Source organism: Mastigoproctus giganteus, chromosome 8 (genome assembly GCF_048544385.1).
Source record: "Mastigoproctus giganteus isolate SK-2022 chromosome 8, ASM4854438v1, whole genome shotgun sequence".
Classification (NCBI taxonomy): Eukaryota; Metazoa; Arthropoda; class Arachnida; order Uropygi; family Thelyphonidae; genus Mastigoproctus; species Mastigoproctus giganteus.
This window is the reverse complement of record NC_143582.1, coordinates 153,680,854-153,702,434: the sequence shown is the minus strand read 5'-3', so window position 1 is coordinate 153,702,434 and position 21,581 is coordinate 153,680,854. Positions and strand designations below refer to the sequence as shown.

At 36.1% G+C, this 21,581-nt stretch overlaps 1 protein-coding gene across 1 annotated transcript in view; it reads left to right on the top strand.

Annotated features, from left to right (window-relative positions):
* Positions 1–21,197, top strand: part of LOC150081931 (acyl-CoA-binding domain-containing protein 5-like) — a 126,501-nt gene extending 105,304 nt beyond the window's left edge. The window contains exons 6-8 of the mRNA XM_090380369.1: positions 6,705–6,882; positions 11,597–11,841; positions 21,051–21,197. Coding sequence (XP_090236495.1) covers positions 6,705–6,882; positions 11,597–11,841; positions 21,051–21,197 — 570 coding nt within the window. The remainder of the gene's footprint in view (positions 1–6,704; positions 6,883–11,596; positions 11,842–21,050) is intronic.
* Positions 21,198–21,581: the final 384 nt, after the last annotated feature.

Here is a 21,581-nt window from a genome sequence, read left to right as displayed (position 1 = left end):
GATTAGAATGTCCTTTACTTGAGTTTTTTGCCTAATCCATGTGTTTCACTTCTTATCTAACAGTCTGATTCCCAATATAATTTGTTTCATTCTTCACTGTGTAGTTCTCAGCTTCTCTTCCGTTCTTTTGGTGAGTGCCCAAGTTTCACTTCCATAAGTCATGGTGGGGAGTATACATTGGTTCATTATTTTACGTTTCAGAGAAACTGGGATGTTGCCCTTCAGTATGTGACTATATTTCTTGAATGCTATCCATCCAAAATTTATTCTTCTCTTGACTTCCAGCCATTTATCATTATTACAGCTAATAACTTGTACCAGATAAGTATGACTCCACCTTTTCAATTACTGCTCCTTCAATCATTATTTCCCTTTCCGTGGCATACTTGTTCATCATTACTTTTGTTTTAGCCATATTCATCTTTAGTCCAAAATTCTTACTAACTGTGCATAACTGATTAAGATTTTCCTCTAATTCTTTGGGATCATGGCTTATGACCACAATGTCATCTGCAAATTGTAAATGGTTTAGGTACTCTCCATTCACGTTGACTCCTTTCTGCGACCAGTCTGATCTTCTGAAAGCTTCCTCAAGGGCAGCAGTAAACAGCTACAGAGATATTGTCTCCTTGTCGAACTCCTTTCTTAATTTTAAATTTGCTACTGTCTTTGTCTAGTCTAATAAAGGAGGTAGCGTTCTCATATATTTTGTTTTTCCCTATAGGTTTCTTGGGCTTTATCACTTTCAGAAAGTTGTAATATTCCTTGTTGATACAACAAATACTATTCTTCAATTATGCAGCAAAAATAAGACCCCCCCCCCCAAAAAATCATGCAATATGCTGATACCTCTTTAAATAACAATGTAAAAATCAATATTAAAACTGACCTTGTAAACAACCCAGTTAACATATGGCCAAGGTCTAACCACATGTACCATATTTCAATAACATACTTCTAGAGGTTGTTGCATCATTTCCACATGGCAGACTCTTCACATATATTCTGATAATTTATTTCAACAGCAAGGTAAAACTGTCATATTAAATACAAATATTAGGAAGTTATATGAAGCCCATTCTTTCCTTCTTCACAGATTTACCAAAGTATATACAGGCTGGCCTCGATTAACACGATTAATTTGTCATGTGAGCACATCGCTCAAACCAGAAACATGCTAATTGAATATAATAATCAATAGGAAAAATTATAATTGGTCAGTGACCTTCAGGAATATCCATAAAGAATTTTAAAAATACCTTTTAAATAACTTTTTAACTGTATACCACAAAAAAGATAATGAAAATAATTATAGAATTAAATGTTTATTGCATAAAATACACAATGAAGAAACTGTTACAGAAATATTTGAACAGAGTTGTTGGCTTTCTTTTTTTCATCAATCAATTTCCAATAACCGACAACAATCTTCTCTAGGCCCTGGAAAATAAATATCACAGAAACCTCAAACCTTTTATTCGAATTTCGCTGCGATATGAAAGATTTCTTCTAGTTCTTTTACGTTATCTCCTTCAGTAACATTTTCATCTGGCTCATTTAAAAATTAGAATTTTTAAATGCAAGTCTCTGTACGCAACTTTATTAGTGGGAGACAAACAAGTAACACTTCTGATGGTTGATGGAACACACCGAGGCGAGCAAATGCTTGTTTATTGCCAGTTCGACGTGTGGTAAGCTTACCGCATGATCCAAAACTCTTGCAACTCTCACATAAAAAAATATCACATTAACTGCAAGTTTGCATCATGTAAAGCGAAAAGTGTTATAATTTTTTCAAATAGTGGAAACTGAAAAATGCATTAATCGAACTCGCGTTATGCGAGGCCTGACTGTGAACTAACTTGATGTTTGTGTATAGCTTATGTTGCGAACTGAATATAAAATATCAAGTTGCCTCCTCTTTTGTGAAGTGAACAAATATTAGTAAAACAATAAGCTTTGGAGGACAGACAATTTTAGTGATTAGAACTTTTAGACAAGGTTTTGGCCATTGTAAATTTAACTTGTTCTTGGATTTCTTTTGATAGAGCATGCAAGTCAGGAATGCCTGGAGCTTCCTAAAAATAAATTTTCACATCTGCTTATATTATTTTGGAAATAATAACAATGTTTAAAACTAAATAGGCTTCTTGCTCCAGGATCCATAGTATAGGAATTATGAATATTGTTCTCCACCAGAGGAATGGAAATAGTAAATAATGAAATTGCAGGTACAAACAAGGTAGTAACCTTTAATAAAATAAACTACAGGTACAAAATGAAGGTAAACTAAATGAATAAATAAAATAAAGCAAAATAGCTTTCGAGTGTGAGGGACTCTTAATCAGCTTGAACATAAACGTTATTATGAAACAAATAATGTCCAGGTGTGGTAATGTAAGGCAAATGAAGAATGACACGAGTGCAAGCAACAATAGGGACAATCACTGGTTAAAACTAGATGCTTGCAGTTGCAAATGTAGAGTGTGCATGTGGGGTGCGTGCACACTCTACATAAACATTGCAGGATAACCGCCTCCATGATTGGATGTATGCATATGCCTTTGTTGTAGTTAAAAGTATTATGATAACCAGATATATGGAGTGATTTGAGCCATACTCGGTGGTGGTAATTGTGTGAGTGGTCGATGATTTCAATATCACAATGGTGTGGATCAAGGTCACGTTGACAGGGCCAATAGTGCTCTGCTACTGCATAGTGCTCGGAATCAGCAGATCGGGTGGCCCTCTCATGTTCCGAGATCTGGTCTTGGAGCCACCTGGTGGATTCACCGATGTTTCAAATACCGCAGTCACGGCAGGCAATGTGATATACCAAGCCAACGCGTAATAAGGAGGGGATGGATGTTTTTACCCTCGAGAGAAGGGATCACAGTTTTCCACCAAGAAGCTGTAAGCATTTTATCCAGTGAGCACGTAGAATCGTATAGAGGCATTGTGAGATGCCAGTGTAATAAGGGATAAAGGCAATCAAGATCATGTCATCATTGTGGGAGGCTCTGGGGTGCGGCAAGTTCACTAGCCTGCAGATCACATTTGTCCAGGGCACAGGCAGGGTAGCTACGGTTAGATAGACCTGTTTTCACTTTCGAAATTTCGTTGCGCCTGTCATCTGTGGAGCTGGATGGGTTCAGGATGGGCGAATAGGGTACGCACGTGTGGTAGTGAGAAGCTGGTTGGGGCATGTGTCAATTTGTAGTGGGTGAATTGGCCAGTACACATTGGCTTATGATAGACTGTGGTTCTTAAATGTGAGCCCATGCATCACACTAGAACATCCAGAAAGGAGAGGGCATTTTCCGACTCTAGCTCGATAGTGATTTAGGATGTTCTAGTGCAATGTGTGGGTTCGTATTTAAGAACCTTCATTCATATTATGAATGAAGTCTGATCAACAGTCAGATTTCATTCATAATATCCCCCCACCCAATCTCTCTCTCTCTCTCTCTCTCTCTCTCTCTCTCTCTCTCTCTCTCTCTCTCTCTCTCTCTCTCTCTCTCTCTCTCTCTCTCTCTCTCTCTCTCTCTCTCTCTCTGCTGTAACTATTTCTCCAGCAATAAAAATTGCACTCAAGCTACTAGCACTTCCATGCTGTTTTTGTTTGCACAACATAGTGTAGATGAGATTCTGGGAGACCGACAGTACATTAATAATCTTTTCACTTTACTAAAAATGATAAACAAATATTCCATCTTATCTGAATCCACCAGTTTAATAGACCAAACCTGTACCAACTAAGACTGTAATAAGTGCATTATGGCCTTAGTAACTGTTGCATCAATGACATAGCACAGATATGATAACTGCATTCAGCTTTATGAGATTTTTATTTTATGTTCTATATAATTTACATCTTATGTTATGTATAAGATGAGATTAAACCATAAGATGGAATAGAAATCCACTAATTCAGCAATGTATATATATTGAATAAGTCGATTTCTATACTATTGCTAGACCTATTGTTAGCAGGTATATACAGTAAACTTCCATTATAATTCTCCCACATTTAATGTTCTTTTTACCTTCTGGTCCCATGAAGCTCCCATTCCCACGTATAATGCTCTTTAGAGCCAGTCCCTTCAAAGTGCCATAACAGGATTTACTTGTATATATTTATATACTTTGCCATATATATATTTTGTGTTTGTGTGCAGCATGGCTGTTTTTTTCCTTTTCCTCTGTTTTGAAGTGTGCCATGCTTTGGAGTAATTTCATATTATTAGATTTCATATGTGTATGTAATATTCCTTTGTATCAAAATAAGAATAAATTAATATCATAAGTCATTAATGTACAGAGTTTTCTAATTTTTTACAAACTTCAAATTACATGGGGAAAAGAAAAAAGAAACCTTGCTTCTGATAGGGTTAATCAATGACAGGTAAATTAGTTTCCTTCCTTTCTCTTGAAATATTGAAATAAAAGTATTTAAGTGACTTATGGCTCGCTTTCTATATAACTACAATATTGAGAACCTCTAGGGTGGAATTAAATCATTAGTCTTGCCTCTATTTTTATCTCACTCATAATCAAGTTTTCTTCTATCAATATCAGTCACTGCTGGCTATGAAATTTTGATGATATACAAGTATGCTGGATCCTAATTAAAATATCATTTCATTCACTGCTTTCAGACTTGATATCTTGCCATTCCATAGATACCAAACAGGTTTTTACCCTAAATGGTACTGTTCTGATTATAATTGGAAATTGCTTATTCTCGTAGCTTTTGTTATAGACTGGTTTTCAAGCTTTTTTTTTTTGCTAAATACTGCTGGTTTATATTATGGGTTTACTGATCTTGTAACTTTTTTTTTTTTTTTTTTTTTCAAGAACAAGCTGTGAGCACCAGGAATAGTAATAATGAAATAAATGTGAAACTTATAATAATTAAAACTGAAATTATATACAGCCAATAAATATAACACATGTATGAAAATTAAAGTGATAAAATAAGCACAAAGTAACTTTCAAGGCGATGAGTCTTTTATCAACTTAAACAAGATATATGGTAACAAGTTCTTATCATGCAGAGGTGTAGCCTTGCGCATGCATTCATTAACAACAACAGGTGTGGATTGTGTGGTGAAAAGAAAGGAAAAGAAGGAAGGGAAACAATAAAATACTCAACTGTCAGACAGACTCCTTGGGAATGGTGTGGCATACACCAGCCCAGGCGCCTCCGTAGCCAGGTGGGAAGGAGCAGCAGTGCGTAGCACATGTTTCTTGATTAGACCGGGGGTTCGAACCCGTCACCACCAAATACAGAGGATGCGGAAAGGTCAGGGAATGACCACCGCATATCCCGGAGCAATATGCTTAGTTGCTAATGCTCCTAAAAACCAAATAACAACAACAGCATACACTAGCCCTGTTTTTAACTCACCATCTCTCGTCATGATGTAAAATAACAGCTCCATAATAGGATGTATGCGGTTCCCAGCATTGCAATTAATGGTGGGACCTGCCATAGCTATATGGAGGGCCATCGAACCATGAGAGATGATGAGAATCATGGGCACAGTCATATTTCAACTCTGGGCCATGAATCGTAATTAAAATGCTGCTCACACCGATAATGTTCCACAATAGCTGAGTTGGCAAAATCAGCCTGGCAAATAGCCCCCTCATGTTTAGAGACACAATCACATAATCTTGTTCCGACTCACTGGTATAACAAACCCTACAATCCAGGCAAATAATATGATAAACCACATTTGCACGATGCAATAGTGGAAAAGTCAAGTTTACTTTTAGCAACATCGACTATAATCTCCTTTCAGGGAAACTGCACACATACAATACAGTAATGGTGCAACACCCTGGCAAGGTGTTCAAAAATGTCTGGATGGTGGGAATGTAAGCAGTAAAAATGAGGGAACCATCCCGATTGTGGTGGGAAATAGATCCACCACTAACATTTAGTTGAAACTTATCCAGAACAAGAGGGGGGGGGGATCTGCATTTGGACAGATCCATCCTGATTCTGGCAAACTCAGCCTCCCTATCTGTAGCATAGTCACAATGCGATCTTGATGATTGAACAGTGCCCTTGCCATGCTACAAAGATGCCCCAGGGCATGAACAGATTTCTAGTAAGTAAACTGCCCCCGACACATAGGCTTTCTGTAAACTGAGGCAACTAAACTATGACCAGAACGATGGACCACAACATCCAGTAACACCTGTTGTTGTTAATGCATGGGCAAGGTTATACCTCTGCATAATATAAGGACTTGTTGTCATATATCTTGTTTAAGTTGATAAAGAGGCTCATTACCTTAAAAACTACTTTGTGCTTATTTTATCACTTTTATTTTCATGCATGTTTTATCAGTTTTATTCTCTTTATATTAATAGTTTATCTTTTATTATTTTTGTATATTTATTGGCTATATATAATTTCAGTTTTAATTTGTACATAGTGTATTTATTTTCATATTTTATTTTATCTTTCAGCATTTGTGTACTTAACTTATTTTAATAAAGCTTTACTTATTTTGACTGTCTTATTGGTTGAAGCAGTATTTATTTCATTATAACTTTTTTTTTTTTTTTTTACAGTTTATTTACACAGTATAATACTGATTATAATTATACCTCAGTGGTTGCTAATTAGACATGACATTAAACTTGTATATGTAAAGTTGATTTTTTCTCCCTCCCATTTATCATTTTAGGCTGGCATGAGTCATTCTTCCTATTCTACTGGTAGAGATAGAGAAGAATTACCAGACAGTTTCTTATATCCTGAATATTTGGGACAATCAACAATGCAAGTTGAAGGACAACAGATGCTTAATCATAGTAATAAAACTAATAGCTTTAATTCCATAACAAAGAAGCTCAAATCACACGGTAAGAATAAATTTGTTCATTTTGTGTTTCCATTAAAAGGTTTTCTGAAGAGTCTTTGTATACTTAGTGCCATTTAAGTATAACTCTTGCACCCAACTCCACATGATTAATTACCACTGGCAGTATCGCTACATGCTAATTAATTTTAATATTAATAGTGGCAAATGATGCAAGAAAGCAGGCTTATACGGCGTCAGCCAAAAAAAAAAAAAAAAAAAAAAAAATCCCATTTCACCAATCCATCTCCACCAATAGTTTTTCAAATCCTTCCTTAAATTTATTAAAACTATCCACTTCCACAACAATAGATGTTAGCTTGTTCCAGCACTCAACCATGCATTGGCTGAAGGACAACTTCCACACAGTTATTCTGCAACCATCCTTCCTCAATTTCAAGTTATATCCCTCCTCATGTTCATAGTCTGAGCAAGAGGAAGAATCCCATCAGCATTGATTTTTCTCAAGCCATTCAAAGCCTTAAGAGCATCCCTTTGTCCTTCTCTATATTCGTTCCAGCAGCTCTACATTCTTCCTAAAATGAGGCATCCAGACCTGGATGCAGAACTCAAGCTGTGATCTGACCAGTGCCTTATACAATGGATTAATAATCTCCTTACTCTGTTAGCAAAATTCCTGTATATCATTGACAAAACCCTCCCCATCCTAGCAGCCTGTCTGTACTGTTCAGAGAACTTCATATCTGACAGCACATTAACCCCAGGTCTTTTTTCATTCTCCACTATGCTGCACTAAGTGTAGTACCACATGGTTGGTATGTTAATCTGAGATTATTGCTACCCACATGCAGTACTCTGAGTTTGTCAGTTTTAAGCTTTATCCACCATTTCTTAGCCCATCTGCTTAATTTTTCTAGATCTTGTTGTGGTACTTGATTACTGTCATTAACCACCCTGCCAACCTTTATATCATCCAAACTTCGACATTAAGCATGATATACCATCACTAATATCATTAATAAGTATAGAAAATATTTATATATTTTCCATAGGGGAAGCACACTGTTATAGTAGTTGAAGCCTGGGAAAAGCTTCTCACCTGTCCTCTGACAACACTGATCTTTAATCAGTGTGTTGACAATCACTAGAATAAACTGCCTTCCTAGGATGGTGAAGTTGACAATCTCTTGAGGGTTAGGGGAAACTGGATTAGTACCTTCTAGTGGATGGCGGAGTACAAATTGTATAGACAAATTTTTTTTTTTTTTTTTTTTTTGTTTTCTTTGGATGATGCAGCAGAGCTTAGCTTCCTTGCATCTTTTGGCCTATACTTATACTAATATTTGTGAATCATCTTTTATCAGTGCAAGAACAGATAAAAGATGATTCACATATTGACATATTCACAAGATCCATAATAACTGTACAATCCTACCCCAACCTTTATTAAGTAAACATTGTGTGTATTAAGATAATAATGATACAAATTAAATAAAATAAATAGAATGAATAATATAATTATACCGGATAAAACTGAAAATACAAGATAACTTCTGTACAATAGAATATAAAACTTTTAAAATACAATAAAATAAAATAAACAATGTAGATAAAACACAGGATAAAAGCAATAAAACACCAATAAAAGCGCTAAAATACTGAAGCTTTCAGAGGCGTCCGCCTCCTTTTTCTACAGTGAAACTTATCATACAGCACATCCTTAAATATCAGCAGGCTCATGGTTCACAGTATGTGTTTATACAGGAGCATGGGCAGTATTCTCCCCATGTGCACTGGAACTGGAAATGGCTCAGGAGCATGCCAGGTGGAACCATTCATCCCGTCCAAGAACCACAGCTTCGAAGAGGGAATGAATGCAGATTCCCATCTCTATTAATAGAGTTGCTCTCAGAGGAGCAAATCCCCAAGCTCTCGAGCCACTTGTGGTCCCAAAATCTGTGTGCCCGGTCGATGATAACAACTTCATCGGGAGAGATTTGATGATGCTCCACCCAAAAATGTTCTGCCATAGCAGACCTCCCATAATCCGCAGTCTTTATCACACTCATATGCTCCCCCATACTAACTTTAAACTGACACTTTGTTTCACCAACATAACATTTCCCCGCAATCCGGGCATCTTATCTTATATACTACCCCACTTACACATTCCATAGATATGACATCCTTAACTTGTGACACAACTGTGTGCAACCTCTGCCCTGGTAGCTGCACACAGCTTGTCTGGCATTTGTGCAACACCCGAGTTATACGCTCAGTTAGGCCCGGATAGTAGGGAATGAATGCGGTGGCAACGGGTGTAAACGGCTCTCTACGTCCGTGCCCCGCTTCTGGATACATTTATCTATGATCCTCTGGGGGGTAGCCGCATTTTCTGAGATCTGCTGTGACACATTGAATTTCTTCTTTTCTATCCTCAGAGGTGTTGCAATGGGACCCAGCCCTATCCACTAATGCCCTAATAAGAAATCCTGGATTCGAGCTGCTCCATATCTAAATTTGCTATGACAGCACTAATAGGGGAGCCCATTGCTGCACCATGAATCTGCTTAATCATTGTGGTTTGAAACACCATGGTGGTACTCGAATGGAGGAGCTAGAATCCAGAATTTTTGATGGGTCGGTTCTCCCCACGCACGTATGAAAACGATGCGGCGACGATACGTTTACAATTATTCGTAGTGGGAGAGAGGATGAGGTGCTTGGTTTCCTCAATAGCTTTGTCCCATTTATTCAGTTCACTTCGGAGGTGGAATTAGAGGGTACCCTCCCTTTCCTTGATGTGTTGGTATGTAAAGAAGGCCCTAGAGTGAAAACCAGTGTATATAGGAAACCCATGTGCCGGGGCCAATACACACATTACAATATCTCACAAACCAACCATCACAAGAACAGCGTCATTAGGGCATTATTGGATAGGGCTGGGTCCCATTGCAGCACCTCTGAGGATAGAAAAGAAGAAATTAAACGTGTCACAGCAGATCTCAGAAAATCAGCTACCCCCCAGAGGATCATAGATAAATATATATGAGAAGCAGAGCACAGACGTAGAGAGTCATTTACACCCGTTGCCACTGCATACATTCCCTACTATCCGGGCCTAACCGAGCATATAGCTCGGGTGTTGCATGATTGCCAGACATGCTGTGTGCAGTTACCAGGGCGGAGGTTGCACACAGTTGTGTAACAGGTTAAGGATCAGATACCAATAGAATGTACAAGTGGGATCGTATATGAGATAAGATGCCTGGATTATGGGGAATGTTATGTTGGTGAAACAAAGCGTTGGTTTAAAGATCTTATGGGGAAGCATATGAGCATGATAAAGACTGCAGCTTATGGGAGGTCTGCTGTGGCAGAACATTTTTGGGAGGAGCACCATCAGATCTCTCCCGACAAAGCTGTTATCGTCGACTGGGCACACAGATTTTGAGACTGCAAGTGTTTCAGAGCTTGCAGATTTACTCCCCTGAGAGCAACGCTATTAATAGAGACAGGATGAACGGTTCCGCCTGACATGCTCCCGAGCCATTTCCGGTTCCAGTCCATATGCGGAGAATACTGCCCATGCTCCTGTAGAAACACGTGCTGTGAACCATGAGCCTACTGATATTTAAGGATGTGCTGTACGATAAGCTTCAGTATTTTAGCACTTTTATCAGTGTTTTATTGCTTTTATCCTGTGTTTTATCTACATATTTTATTTTATTTTATTGTATTTTAAAAGTTTTATATTCTGTTGTACAGAAGTTATCTTATATTTTCAGTTTTATCCGGTGTAATTATATTATTCATTCTATTTATTTTATTTCATTTGTATCATTATTATCTTAATACAACACAACATTTATTTAATAACGGTACATTGTAGGATTGTACAGTTATTGTGAATATGAATATTCCCAACCCCAGAGGCCTATTTGAATATTCACGAGATGATTCATTCACATAATGTACCAATTTTAATCCTTTCTTTCTTATTTTATCACCATTCTTAACTTCTGTGTTTTTTCATCTAATAATTTCAGCCAAAATGGTGATGGTACTTGTCATTCTAAATTCATATTTTTAAGTATATTTCTTCTTCCTAATATGTTTAATACACCTCCATCATTTGATAGAGTAAGACTGAAAGCTGATACCAGTTGTAAACCGAATGCATTGAATGACAGGCACCAGCACCATTTGCCAATTATTTAAACAATAATTGGCAAAACAGTCTGTTTTTTGAATGTTGTATCACCAAGGTAGCTAAGCAGAGTAGGCTAATAGTTAGCCTATTATTACAATATAATTTAACAGCTTACTGGTAGGAAAAAAAAAAAAAAAAAAAAAAACTTTTTTAATGTTTTATTTATAACTGGTTGCATATTTTGTCTATATTTGTATATAAAATTTTTATTAATTATTTTCTTTTATTATTGCACTTGACTGAAGACCCAAGTGGCTATAACCTAAAGTTAGAAATAAACCTTTTAGCTGAAAAGAATGGTTAGATGTAATCATTTGGTTTTTCAACTAAAAGGTTGATTCCTATCTTCCAGCTTTAAATTATCTTGCAAAAGTTCAAGACAGATCTTTCCATTTGATTCTTGATGGCACTGACCTTGTCTTTTATTCTGTAATCATTATTTAGTAGTTTTCTCCTTTAAAATTATCATATTTATATGTTCTTATTATATATATATATATGTGTGTTTTTTTTTTTTTTTTTTTTTTTTGTGTATTAAAATCAGACAAAATTGGTAGCTTGAGAGGGTTAAAAACCCCTTGTGGACATACATGTGCTACAAGACACATAAATGTAAAGGATGACAGACATGAATATAAAGGAATCAGAAAAAATATAGCAACATTGAAATCTTCTGATGTGGAGGAGCATCTGTCTTCTGCAGTCATCAAACTTCAGCAGACAATGGATGAAGTAATGATTCGTCTAACCTCTATGGAAATTTTGTTACAGCAAGCAAGAAGTGAGCAGGTAAGTTATATTTTATGTCTAAAAGCATGTAAAAATTTCATTTTTTTGGACACTTTGATACCATTCAAATAAATGACAGTGAAGTGAAGAAGTAGAAAAAATTGTGAATAAAAATTTAAGAAATTAAATTTAATCTGAAAATAAAAAAAAATTATTTCTAATAGCTGTGTTGACACAGTGATTAACTGTAGATGATTTTATTTATACAAGAAAAATAGTTGTTGATTCCATCAGAACTTATTTGACTTTAAAAATACAATTGATTTCCCAGTTAGTGACTAGGAATATCAGAAAAGATAAATCGTATTACAATAAATGGCTAATCTTTCTTCTGATTCAAGTTAAAATCACTCTTTTCCATGGAAAATTCAGATGTCAGTGCTTTATATGAAAGTGTGGAGGGAAAAATCTTCCAATATTGCTTTCTACTTATGTAAGGAGTAATACTGGTGATTTTTGCACTCCACCCTTCCTGAAAATTAGAGAATTCATTGAAAAACCTTGTGGGGAAATTCTTGTAATAAGATGAGGACCGTACAGTATATTCATTTCACTCTAGGTGCTCTCTGTAGCTTTAGTTTTAAGGGAAGATTACTATAGTAATCTTCCATAATTATTTAGTTTTGTTGTGTCAGACCTATAGAGGTAGCTCTGCACTTGCATTAATATTAGCCATATATTGCAAGGAAGTTACAGGCTTTTGCTGCATGAGGAAAAAAATAATAATAAAATTTACATTTACACTCACTGGCCAAAAAATAATTTTTTTCATAGTTGCAGATTCTAAAGGAAATTGATCTGCTGATTCCAAAAATACCAAAATTTGGTTATATCATATCTCCACTGAAAGATGTACTGAAATTTTAGTAACTTAATGAATGCTTAATTTCAAATATCATACAGTAATATGTATGCTCTTCTAGAAATTTCCCTCGAGTTCCAAGCGGAAGCCCATGTGCAAACTGACTGCACTGCAGTCAGTGCAGTGCAGTCAGTTTGCACATGACTGCACTGCAGAAATGCTGCCATGTTCAAATTCTAAAGACCAGCATCCAGCCTACTCAGATGCCTGTGAACTGTAATACAAAAATACAAGGTTGAACAAAGGTTACCTATCAGGAATCTAGGAAGCAAGCTGTGTACAATGTGCCAAAACTCACTTATGCTGCAGCAACCCAGAAATACCAGTTTATAGCAACACAAATAGCTGTGACTCTACCTTCATCCTGGTCAGTTACTGATTGTGTTCAATCTGCACTCTCATTTCCACAGCAGACACCTACAGAGCAATATAAAATTAATTATTTTATTTGCATGCTCAGCAAATACGAATATCAATATTAGTACCCCTTCACGATGAGCCAATCTCAGATCTAGGGCATTGGATGCCCTGCCTTTCAAAAACACAAAAATATGAAACTAAAACACTACAAACAGACAGAATCATAAACAATCTCTAAATCCAAATAATGGAACACTGTACATTGAAAATGTAGATATCTACGTAGCGATATTTATGATCTTATCAAACATTACTGTCCAATGAGCATCTGCCTTCTAGCAACCAACCTAACCCCACAGGTGACCCCAGTGATTAAAAACTGTACTGTCCTTCAACAAGGAGGGAATGGATAAGTGAAATGGTTTTTTTTTTTTTTTTACTTTTTTGGCTGCTGTTGCATAAGCTTGCTTTCTTGCATCATTTGCCGCTATTAATACTAATACAGTTGATTCCGGGCGCCTCCGTAGCCAGGTGGGCAGGAGCGGCAGTGCATAGCACATGCTTCTTGATTAGACCGGGGTTTCAGCCCGTGACCATGACATCCAAATACAGAAGATGCGGAAAGGTCAGGGAATGACCACGCTGCATATCCCCGGAACAATATGGCCTTAGTTGCTAATGCTCCTAAAAACCAAATAACAACAACAGTGGATTCCAGTTATTTGGGCCACCTCTTAATCGGGGCAGCCATTTATTTGGAAAAATCTTAAAGAACAGAACCTAATCGAGAAAAAAAGTAGCCAGGGTTTTCTCTGCTTAACTGGGACAACATGCGGTTTAATCAGGGCAGGAGACTGCAGCACTCGAGATTACCCTACAATTGTCTCCAACCATATTATGTGGTCAGGTTGGATTTCTGGAGGTCACAACCATAAAACAATAAAAACAATTAGCAGTTTCTGGTTTATGGGGCTTTTCTGTTAATGCAATCTATTATAAATGGATAGTAAACTCGGTCTTATTGAATTTGCGATAATACCAACAGCCAAAATTCTGTGGGTTTTTACATTATTATGGTGAATTGTGTTTCTCCTTCCATGAACTCTTCAATCATATAAAAAAACATAACTTTTCAGAATCTTCTGTTCATTCCTAGTTTTTAAGCTTCCCAACTTGTTACTCCATTCTCACTTGCACATATCATGTTAGTTGCAATTTGTGCGAGCCATGTTCTGTGTTATTGATTGCTTATCTTTTTTACTGTTTTAAATTTTAACCCCCCCCCACAAATGTCAGTGAACAGAAATATCAACTAGTTAGTATGTACATATTACAGTACTTATTAATTACTGTAATGCACATAAGCATAAATTTATTTTTATTTTGCTAATCTGTGGAAAATATTCTTCCGATTTTCAAGTATCATTTAATTTTGGTAAGGTAATAAAGTGTAAATTTGTGCTTAATATATCTTTACAGTCAGTCCCCATATTACATGTGTTTACACTACGCGAGTTCGAACATACACGATTTATAAATAGGGGAATTATATAACACGAACCGAATTCACTTATGCACGATTCTCCTTTGTGTTTACAAGAAATGGCAGTCGAATGCGGAATCACCCCAACTGAACGCAACATGATAGGAATGGAGAGGAGATTCTGAAAATGTATTTATGTTTTATATCAGTATAATGATTGATGCACCAACATCGAGCCATGATGATGAAGAGGTTGAAGAAATGTACACTGAAATTGAGAGTCTTCTAGACGAGCAGAAAACCCACTACACTATTATTATGGGGGACTTCAATGCTAAGGTTGGAAAAAGGCAAAACAGTGCAGAAAGAGGAACTATAGGAAATTTTGGAATTGGTGAAAGAAATAAAAGAGGTGAAAGACTTGTGGAATTTGCAGAATCTCAAGGAATGTCAGTAATGAACACTTTTTTTCAAGAAAAGGGTGAACAGAAAGTGGACATGGAAGAGTCCAAATGGATTAACAACTAATGAAATCGACTTCATCCTCACTAACAGAAGATATATTGTGAATGATGTTACCGTCCTGAATAAGGTAAATGTTGGAAGTGATCACAGAATGGTAAGATGTACACTTTATATAGATGTAGGAAAGGAAAGGAAAAAACTGACTCGAATAAATAATACAAAGGACTTTGAGATAACAGAAGAGATGAAAAAGCAATATGTACTGGAACTTAAGAACAAGTATGAGCTTCTGCAGACTGCTGAGGACCAAGATATCGATGAGGAATATTACAACTTTTTGAAAGTGATAAAGCCCAAGAAACCTATAGGGAAAAAGAAATCCAAAGAAGAAAAAAATTAGTCAAGAAACACTTGTCATGATGAACCGAAGACGACAAATGAAAAGCAAGAAAAACACTGACAGGGAGAAAATTGAGTGTACTGAGTTATGCAAAGCCATTAGAAAGAGACTCAGAGAGGACATAAGAAGATTTAACACAAGAAAAGTAGAACAAGCATTAAGGGAAAACAAAGGATTTAAATCAGCAGCCATGAGCAGTAATACAGAAAGACAAATGATACTGAAACTGAAGAATAGCGATGGTGTACTTATAAAGAGCAGAGAAGGCATAATTCAAATAGCAGAAGACTACTATAGAGAATTATACAAGGAGCAGGGGAATGATGCCAGCAGTGGGGAAGATGGATTGCAAAGTACGAACACATACGACATACCCAATATTCTTCCTGATGAGGTAGAACATGCATTGAAGAAAATGAAGAACCAGAAAGCCCCGGGGGAAGATGAAGTTACTGTAGAGTTGTTAAAATTGGGAGGAAGAGACATAACACAAAAACTGGCAAGGCTCTTCACAAAGTGCATTAGAAAAGGTGTGACGCCTAAGCAGTGGAATAATGCAATCATAGTTTTGCTGCATAAGAAAGGAGATAAATCAGAAATTGGAAATTATAGACCAATTAGCTTGTTATCCCACATTTACAAGTTGTTCACAAGGGTCATTACTAACAGATTAGAAAGAATACTTGATGAGAATCAACCGAAAGAGCAACCTGGCTTTAGGACAGGATTCTCAACTATGGATCACCTTCATGTAATATCACAGCTAATGGAGAAAGCAAATGAATATAAAACCCCATTATGCCTGGCATTTGTGGATTATGAAAAGGCATTTGACTCCAATCAGGTGGTAGATGACTTTCATCAACCGGTGAAATACCACCACTTTGCTTATTGGAGGCTTGAAGTGGCGAAACCCATGTTTAGTCTCTAGAGCAAAGTTTCCGGCATCCCCCTCTCCCCATACTTCTCCTTCAACCCATGCATGGTACTAAGTACTATAGGTTTTGATACCTTTCGTGTTTGGGGTTCTCATAAAAAAAAAAAAAGGCAATGTTCCAGGCACTGGAAAGACAAGGCATTGATACCCCATATATTATGATTTTGAAGAAAATATATGAGAGTGATATCACCTTCAAGTAATATCACAGCTAATGGAGAAAGCAAATGAATATAAAACACCATTATGCCTGGCATTTGTGGATTATGAAAAGGCATTTGACTCCATACAGCATAAGGCAATGTTTCGGGCACTGGAAAGACAAGGCATAGATACTCCATATATTATGATTTTGAAGAAAATATATGAGAGTGCTACATCCTTTATTAGACTAGACAAAGACAGTAGCAAATTTAAAATCGAGAAAGGAGTTCGACAAGGAGACACAATATCTCCGAAGCTGTTTACTGCTGCCCTTGAGGAAGCCTTCAGAAGATTAGACTGGTCGCAGAAAGGAGTCAATGTGAACGGAGAGTACCTAAACCATTTACGATTTGCAGATGACATTGTGGTCATAAGCCACGATCCCAAAGAATTAGAGGAAAATCTTAATCAGTTATGCACAGTTAGTAAGGATTTTGGACTAAAGATGAATATGGCTAAAACAAAAGTAATGATGAACAAGTATGCCACCGAAAGGGAAATAATGATTGAAGGAGCAGTAATTGAAAAGGTGGAGTCATATACTTATCTGGGACAAGTTATTAGCTGTAATAATGATAAATGGCTGGAAGTCAAGAGAAGAATAAATTTTGGATGGATAGCATTCAGGAAATATAGTCACATACTGAAGAGCAATATCCCAGTTTGTCTGAAACATAAAATAATGAATCAATGTATACTCCCCACCATGACTTATGGAAGTGAAACTTGGGCACTCACTAAAAGAATGGAAGAGAAGCTAAGAACTACACAGCGAAGAATGGAACGAATTATATTGGGAATCAGACTGTTAGATAAGAAGAAAAACACATGGATTAGGCAGCAAACTCAAGTAAAGGACATTCTTATCAAAACTAAAGAACTAAAATGGTCTTGGGCGGGACACATAGCTCGAAGGCATGATGACAGATGGACTAAGAAAATAACAGAATGGTACCCAAGAGGAGCTAGAAGAAAACCTGGAAGACAAAGGCGGAGATGGATAGATGAAATTCATGAGTTTTTGAGTAGTAAATGGATGGCCAGTGCTCAAAACAGAAGGAACTGGAAAGTTGCTGGAGAGGCCTTCATCCTGCAGTGGATTGAAAATGGCTGATGATGATGATGATGATCAGTGAAGGGGAACACATTGCACCATAATAACATAAACACCCACAATTCCAGCTGTCGGAATTATCACAAATGCAATTAGATAGAGTTTACTACCAGTTTATAACAGATTCCACTATCAGAAATGCAACTGGAAATTGTTTTTATTGTTTTATGGTAGTAACCCCCAGAAATGTGCTTTAGTAAAATGTGAGCTAGTGAGGTGTTAACAGTGTGTCTCTGCCTTTATGGTGTTGTTTATTCAGTTGCTACACATGTGCAGCTTTGTTTTTGTGTATCAAGCGTGCCTCCTCATTTTGTAATCGTGCTTTATTCCCTAAAAATGAATAAAATAATTAAAAGGTGTGAAAAAGAAGCATCCTGTAGAAGACATTACATATTCAGAGAGATAAAGAAAAGCAATATCGATAGACAGAAGCAGACTGAGTCAAATTCTTACCCAGGAAAATTTATAGCAGCCTCGTACTAGCATTTATGGCCAAAATCACACTTCTGGCCTCCAGCCCACCAGGGTTTCTTCGGTAAGACTTATGGCCAGTCCGCCTGTGTTAGAGAAAAAATATGAAATTGTGAAATACTTAGAGCAAAATGAAAGAACATGTGATATTGAACATGCTACAGGCCTAAATGAGGCAATGCCGAGAATTAGAAAGAATGCAGAGAAAATAAAAACAACTTTCATAGCAGGAACAACTCAAAGTGTAATAAAATCCATTAGATCAAGACACAAAGAATTGGAAGAGATGGACCAGCTGTCAGCTGTTTGGATTGAAAATCAAACAAAGAACAAGTTTGCTTATGATAGAAGCAAAAGAATTAGCAATATTTTATTACGTAATAGTCATAATAAAATACGTATTTTATTACGATTATTTATCGTGTTTGGTAATGTTATAAATGTGTGTTCAATCTTGGGTGGTTGGCACCTAACCCTATTTTTCCCATAGGGTCTGTTATTTATATTGCACTATTTTGCATTGCACGAGGGTTTCTAGGAACACAACTATCGTGCTATACGAGGACTGAGTTTGGAACTGTGACAATGTATATTTGTGAAATGAACAAGGAAGTATTTTGGAGGTTTACATCTTTTCTCAGATCAGTTTGTTTTATTAGTTTGATAATTCATGGTCCATACAGAAGTCAGAAAAGGTGGCAAGGACATGTATGAAGTAATGAAATTTTTGAATATGGCGTACACGTGGTAAGAATGTACCCAGCTATTTGACATAACATTAACTTGACAATGCCCCCTGCATACACACTACTTAGACTCCTTCCAGTCACTATCTGGCAGTGAGATACATTAGTTTATCTGGAAGCCTCCTAGACTATATATGCTTAGATATGAGATTATTTATACTAACCATTGTGTGAATTACCGTTCACACGTGCATAAAAGTCCACGAGTCAGAAATAGTGTAAGGCCTACGAACATTAATGGAATTTACATTTAACCTTGTTTCCAACGTTTCAGCAATTAATAACTTAATATATTCTTTTTGTGTATTTAAAACTTTCGCTTCATTAAACAGGAACAAATGGCTGTTATTGATAGCAGAAAGAAAGTTCTGAGGCGCATGTCGTTCTAGCCCTAACTGATGCCACATGTTGTATCCTCATTGAAAGATAATTTTGTGTCGAACCAGTATATGAGGAATTACATTCACTGCAAATAATATTATAAACAACATTGTGTGCATTTGTGGTCAAGAAAAAGCTGACTGCTCTGTGCTTCAAAACATCATGGAGTTACTATTTTGGACTCGTGGATATTTAGTGCATATGTGAGCGGTAATTCACACATTGATTAGTATAAATAATCTTGTATCAGGGATTCAATAGGTTTATGTATACAAAAGGGTGGACATTATTTGCAAAAAACACTTTACTTCTTGTGAGCACGGAATCCACCTGAATAAGCTTGGTCCCTTATAAGAAGTTTAGACCATTTTATGTTTTTAGACATTTTAATTCAATGTACATTTATCTCATGTTTCTTAAGAATTAATTTGACAATTGTTTTCAGTTCTCATGTTAGCATATGACGTTGATTGGGTTTTTTGGGGGTGTTGAAGGCTGTCGGCTTCCTCTGGCTTTTCTTGATGCGTTATGTTGGGGATGAGAATTGAATACACAACAGTCTTTTAATAAGTATCTATTTATATAATTTTAATGTAGTCTTTGTATTTGAGTTTGTTTAATATTAAATATGGGACATTTATTCGTATAATCCTTCGACTGTGAGGGTTGAGGGAATTCCGGTCCTACATAAAGGTATGAGGTTTCCTCTTATAGTTTTTAATAATAACTTTAGTAGAACATATTGAGCTTTATCGCTCTTACGATCTTAATTACAAGTGTGCAGTATAATACAAGCAGAATATTGCTCATAATAACAATTTTGCTTTCACACTCATAACAAATGCTAAATCTTGGCTGTAGAGCTGTTATTTTAATATTGTGGAATAAAATTCACCATGTTAAATAAGATTTTTCCCATAAAAGAATGTTGTCAGTACTTTAACATTTGTAATAGATTGCAGTTATTCATCATCAGACATTTCTAATCAGATATGAAGTAATCAGAATTACAAAATTATAAATTTCAAGATCTTTCTTATAAATATGTAAAAAGTTATTAAATACTAGGTTTTCTATTATAATTATTTTAGGTGCTATGGCAACTTAAATTTCTGTAGATATCATGTGACTTTTCTTTTGGTACCGGCGCCTCCGTAGCCAGGTGGGCAGGAGCAGCAGTGCATAGCACACACTTTTTGATTAGACCGGGGTTCGAGCCTGTGACCATCGAATACGGAGGATGTGAAAAGGTCAGGGAATGACCACCGCATATCCCAGGAGCAATATGGCCTTAGTCGCTAATACTCCTAAAAACCAAATAACAACATCTTTTGGTACCCACATAGTGCATCCACTTGAATAATGTGAGAGAGTTATTTGCAGCTTATTTTTAAGTAAACAGAGTTGAATATCAATACTGTTTATTATCCAGTTCAGTTTGCCAATAGTTGTTCTGCCTTCCCTCCTGATAAAAGAATGAGATCTCTCTCTCTCTCTCTCTCTCTCTCTCTCTTTCTCGCCATCATTCCCACACACAGTTTGAGAGCTAAATGAGTTAAAACTTGTAATATTTTTCAGTTCTTAATTCATCAATATGCCTGGGATGCTGCACCCCAACAATTTGAGAATTACTGTTTTGGAGAATTGCTAATTTTATTTAATGTATATATCAGTATAAGATGTAACATCTGCAATAAATGTATGTATTTTTTGTACTTTTTTCTTCATTCAAAAAAAGCTTCCTTGCATCATTTGACATGAATAATACCAGTGCTATTTTTTGTAGGTATCTTTTTATCATAAACCAGTACGTTGGCCTTTCTTTGGATTGACAAGGGGTGCAGCTTTATTTGTCATTATATGGCCATTTATAGTTTACTGGATAAACTACAGAATTACCAGAAGAAAACATTACTACATCAATAAGTATTAATCAAAATAAGAAACTTTATTTATCAAAGGGTTTGCTTTTATATATTATACACTAAAATAGGTATATTTTATATATATATATATATATACATTAATTGGGAAAGTTTTGATGCAACACAGTAGCTGCAAAGTGCTTGTGAAAACAAACTGAAAAATTTATTGCTAAAATTTTTAACAATAAATTTTAATGCTAATACTGATCAAAGAACAAAATTTGTAAATACTGTTGTCCTCTTTGTTATATTTCTGTTTTGAATGTTATATAATATCCATTACTTTATCTTGAATTTTTGAGCTGCATCTGAAACTGTTGTGTAGTCATTAATTCAACTCTCTTAATTGCCGTATTGCAAAAATAAAGGTATTTTAAATTGGTCTTCAGAGC